Here is a 4,961-nt window from a genome sequence, read left to right as displayed (position 1 = left end):
CAATGCGGGGCCACTGGCACAAATGATAAGGCATCTCCCAGAAGCTTAACTTCCTATCCATCCCATCTCTTGGACAGACAGTGCCAGTTAATTACTTTGAATGTAAGTATTTTATCCAAAAGCACTTATGTGTCTAAACAAACTACTACAAATCAACACAAAAATGGTAAATAATTCAACAGAAAAAATGGGCAAAAGCTTATCAGTATCAGTAAATAAGCAGAAAGAAACCCTATGCCAGGTAGCACCAAAGCTTTGCCCTCTGCTGAAACATCCTAGGCTTTTTTTCTTTCCACTCTTATGACAACGGATCTGATCCGGCCCCTTCACACTTTACTCCTATGTTTTGCGAGACCTTTCTATTCTGTCTCCCTGAATTAAGCTTTTCCTTTTGGGCACTCTACATATGGATTCTAAAATAATCCTTTGCATGTCTACACTTGAACATAAAGCAAAAAACAAAATAAAATAATCCTCCTGTTTTAATCATTTAATCTCTCTTGCTTGGAAACTTTCAATGGCTTTCCATACCTCACTGTGTAACTTTCAAACTCCTATACCTGATAGTCAAGGTTTTACATAATCATATCTTCACTGCTCCCTTACCTAATTCTTTGTAGCCAGATTGGTCTACTAAATTCCAAGCACACCTGTAGCCATGCCTTTGCCCAGACTGTACTCTTATTTTTTTTGTACTCTTATTTTTTTTCTATTTAACAAATTATAGTTATTCTTTAAGATCCAAGTAAAATTTTAGCTTATTCATGTAGCTTTCCCTGATCTCCACACCTCAAGGATCACAGATTCTGGCAAATTCTAGCACCTATGGTCTGCATTATCTTTTAGTACTTAATTATATATACCTCCCTTTTTATGCCTATTCTCTTTCTTCCCTCCTATCATTTTCATGTTCTGGAGACAGTAGCATACTTGACCCTGGGTTTGACACAAAACGAGTGCTACATATAGAAAGCTAGGGACAACGATGAGTTCTGCACAAAACTAAAGGACTCAAGTAATCATGTTAACAGCAAACACTCCTACATAGGCTAGGCACTGATGAAGTGTTTCATATATTCACTCACCTAAATTTCACAACAATCCTATGAAATGGTAACTGGCATAATCCCCAGTTGAAAAGTGAGGAAATTGAGTCACAGAGCAGAATAACTTGCTCTGGGTCACCAAGCTAATAAACAGACCTGGGTTCAACCCCAGGCAGCCTGGCTCTGGAATCAACTCTTAACTACTTAGAGCCTCATCACTGAGATCGGGAGAGGGACAGGACGCTGTAAAGAGGGTGAAACAAAAATGGGAGCAGAGCAGCGGTTAAGCAATGATATGATGGAGCTAAATAAAAATGGATGAGAAAACGAGTAAAAGGCTAGAGTAAAAGTAAAAGACTGGAGAAGGGGCCTAACATTAAAGGAGAATGAGGAGAAAGGAGAATTGACAAGCAAAGGTGAACGCAGAAAGTCAGCTGTCAGTATGGCTTGGGGAGATAAAGAAAGCCCAGGAAGGCCTCCAGGAAAAGGCTGCCACATCAGGCAGGACACAGAGGACAATTGGGGAAAGGTGATCCTTACAAGATGGTGAAGGTGCCATTGTAGGTGTTGGGCTCTGGCACAGGAACTTGGAGGAGCCTCTGCTTTGGGCTGAGATCAATACATGACAGCGTATCATTTCCACAGGTACAGAGCTCACATATGTTGGTGCTTGTGGAGGCCTTCTGTTCCTCTGATGCAGCTGAAGTCTTATTTGGGGCGTGACTTTCAGAATGAACCAATGAATCTTGAGTAGGTTCTAGTTCAGTACTTGGACTTCTGACTTCAGTCAGTTTTCGATGCAGAGTCTGAACCTGGTCTGGATGTGGAAGTGTCACCTTAGGATGCGTTGGAGGAACTACCGTCAGCTTCAGGGTTGTAGAATGTCCAACCTCCGTAGGGGGTTCTAAAGTGATGGTAAGTCCCAGGTCCAAAGGTTGAAATGTGGCTTGAGTCAGGTGTGAATGCTGAGTCTGACCTTTGTCTGAAGGTGAAAGTGTCACCTCAGGGTGTTCTGGAGGAGGAGCTGTAGTCATCAGGGCTGTAGAAGGTTCGAACTCTGTTGTGGATTCTGGAGTGTTGGTAAGCCCCAGGTCCAAAGGTGGAACTGTGGCTTGAGTCAGGTGTGAATGATGAGTCTGAACCTGGTCTGGATGTGGAAGTGTCACCTTAGGATGCTCTGGAGGAGCTATAGTCTTCTTCAGGGCTGTAGAAGGTACAACCTCCATAGTGGGTTCTGGAGGGATGGTAAGTCCCAGGTCCAAAGGTTGAACTGTTACGCTGGGTGACATTGGATGCTGAGCTTCATCCTGACCTGGTATTGGAATTGCTACCTCTTGATATACTCGAAGTTGGAGTACAACTTTCTTGGGAGGCTGAGTTGGGGTCTCCTGCACGATTGGAGAAAGTTCAACCTCTGTTGTGGATTCTGGAGTGCTGGTAAACCCCAGGTCCAAAGGTTGAACTGTGGCTTGAGTCAGGTGTGAATGATGAGTCCGAACCTGGTCTGGATGTGGAAGTGTCACCTTAAGTTGCTTTGGAAGAACGAAAGTCTTCTTCAGAGATATAGAATGTCCAACCTTCATAGTGGTTTCTGGAGTGATGGTAAGCCCCAGGTCCAAAGGTTGAACTGTGGCTTGATTCAGGTTTGACTGCTCTGGAAGTTGAGCTACAACTACGTTAGGGAGCTCTGGAGTCTGAGCTGGGGCCTCCTGCTGGGTTAGAGAAGACTCACCCTCCTCAGCAGTCTGTGGATGCTCAGCTGCAGCCTCCTGCTGGGTTGGAGAGGGGTTCTCATTATTAACAGGTTCTGGAGATTGAACTGAAGTCTCCTGTTGAATTGCTAAAGGTCCAGCCTCTTCCAGTGACTCTGGAGGCAGAGGTGGGCCCCTGTGCTGGATGGTGGGAGATTCTACATCATTACCTGGCCCTGAGAGCTGAGCTGTAGCCTCCTGGGGGATTGGAGAAGTTCCCACCTCTGCACTAGGCTCTGTTGCTATAGTGACCTGCACATCTGGAGGCTTAACAGAGACATTGGGCAAATCTGAATGGTGAGTTTCATGGTGACCTGGAGGTGAAACTGTGACTTCATGATGTTCTGGAGGCTGAGCTGGGGCCTCCTGCTGGGTTGGAGAAGATTCAGCCTCCCCAGAAGACTCAGAAGGCTGAGCTGGCTGATCCTGCTCACTGAGGGAAAGTTCAGGCTCTACAGGAGGACCAGGAGGCTCAGGTAGGGCCTCCTCTTGGATAGCAGAAGGTTCCATCTCTTCTGGAGGCTGAGCTGGGGTCTCCTGCTGGGTCTGAGAAGATTCAACCTCAGAAGACTTAGAAGGCAGAGCTGGCTGCTCCTGCTTACTGATGGAAAGTTCATGCTCTATTGGGGCCTCCTGTTGGGTTGCAGCAGGTTCCGCCTCTTCTGGAAATTGAATTGGGGCCTCCTGCTGGGCTTGGGAAGATTCTGTCTCATTGATAGCCTCGGAAGTTATGGTAACCTCCACATCTGCAGGTTTAACTGTAATGGTGGGCAAGTTATAATGATCCTCACCTGGAGGCTGAACTGTCGCCTCACGATTCGGTAGAGTTAGACTCTCCATAGAGGATGCTGGAGGCAGAGCGGGGGCCTCCTGCTGGGTTGAAGAAGGTTCTTCCTCCTCAGGGAGCTGTGGAAGCTGCGCTGGGGCTTCTTGCCAGAGTGAAGAGGACTGGATGTCTTCAAGCATCTCTGGATTTTGAGTTTCAGGCTCCAGATGGAATTGAGAAACTCCAACTTGCTCAGGGGGCCCTGGAGACTCATCTGAGTTCACCCGGAGTTCTGGAGGCAGGCTGCCGGGATACAGTGTGTCCATACTCAAATATTCATCCCGCAAAGTCTGTTTCTGACGCTGAGGTTTGGATAATCGGTGTGGAATTCCAGCAATCTCAGCAAGGCTCCAACGCTGAGCTAGATCTTTCTTCAGGTTCTTGGGCGAAACAATAAACGTGGTTGGTTTTGAAATCTTACTATTTAGCGGAACAAGTATTTCATCTGCCTGATGACCTGCAGCCTGATCTAGATCTGCAGTTGGAACCTTACTTTTGAGGCGAGGAAGCTGAACTGGGGTCTGGTTCTGATCCCCGTCCAGCAGTGGGACCACCTCTGGGAGCCTTTCTTCTGGAGTCAGCTTGTCATTTAAATCCTGGTGTGCAGCCAAGAACTGCTCTGGCCCCAGGGGCAGCTCTTCAGATGAATCCGTGTCCAGGAATGGAACCAAATTTTCAGTCGATTCCCAGGGTGGGGTTGACATCTGCAAGGAAGCAGAGGACCCCAGGTAATCAAAGTCCCCCGGGTCTGCCGGGGGAGTGGGTGCATGGGGAGATTCCCATGGGAGATGGGAGGAGCGGGAAGACCGGGGCTCAGGCGGCCCCAGGGGGTTAGAGGTCAGCTGGAGCGGGTCCTTCACCCACTCCAGAGGCTGAGCCTCCTTGACTAGTAGACACAATAGTTGCCACGTGAGGAGGGGCCATGGGCCCCAGAAACGCAGCTGGGACATGATACAGGCTGGTGCCGCGCACTGAGCGGGAGCCATTCTGGCAGCCCTGAGAGGCTCCTGCCCCTTAAAGTGTGCGCCCCACCCTGTGTTTATGATACCTTTATTTATGCCACAGATCTGTTCCATGTCACCAGGGCACTCATGTCACAATCCCACCCAAGCAGCCTTCCCACCCCACCCCTCCCCTCCCCTTAGTGAGGAAGGATTTGGTCCATAGACCCAGGTGGTCCCAGGACTCCAGCAGCCTGTGGTGGTGTGGTGGGGTGGGGTGGGGGTACGGCAGAGCTTCCCAAGGAAGTCACAGGACCTCGCCTCTGGACATTCAGAAGTGCTAGTCCAGTTGTGGTAGCCTGAATTCTTCCTCCTTCAAGGTGAAATTCGAGAATAC

At 48.4% G+C, this 4,961-nt stretch overlaps 1 protein-coding gene across 1 annotated transcript in view; it reads right to left on the bottom strand.

Moving 5' to 3' along the window:
• The window catches only part of LOC105518773 (leucine-rich repeat-containing protein 37A2-like), a 41,231-nt gene extending 36,622 nt beyond the window's left edge, over positions 1-4,609 (bottom strand). Inside the window, exons 1-4 of the mRNA XM_011951894.1 lie at positions 4,178-4,609; positions 3,420-4,039; positions 2,699-3,272; positions 1,587-2,533 (exon numbers count right to left, since the gene is read on the bottom strand). Coding sequence (XP_011807284.1) covers positions 1,587-2,533; positions 2,699-3,272; positions 3,420-4,039; positions 4,178-4,609 — 2,573 coding nt within the window. The remainder of the gene's footprint in view (positions 1-1,586; positions 2,534-2,698; positions 3,273-3,419; positions 4,040-4,177) is intronic.
• Positions 4,610-4,961: the final 352 nt, after the last annotated feature.

This window comes from Colobus angolensis, unplaced genomic scaffold (assembly GCF_000951035.1).
Source record: "Colobus angolensis palliatus isolate OR3802 unplaced genomic scaffold, Cang.pa_1.0 Scaffold329, whole genome shotgun sequence".
Classification (NCBI taxonomy): domain Eukaryota; kingdom Metazoa; phylum Chordata; class Mammalia; order Primates; family Cercopithecidae; genus Colobus; species Colobus angolensis.
Note: the sequence above shows the minus strand (reverse complement) of the source record. Positions and strands in the feature narration are given on the sequence as shown.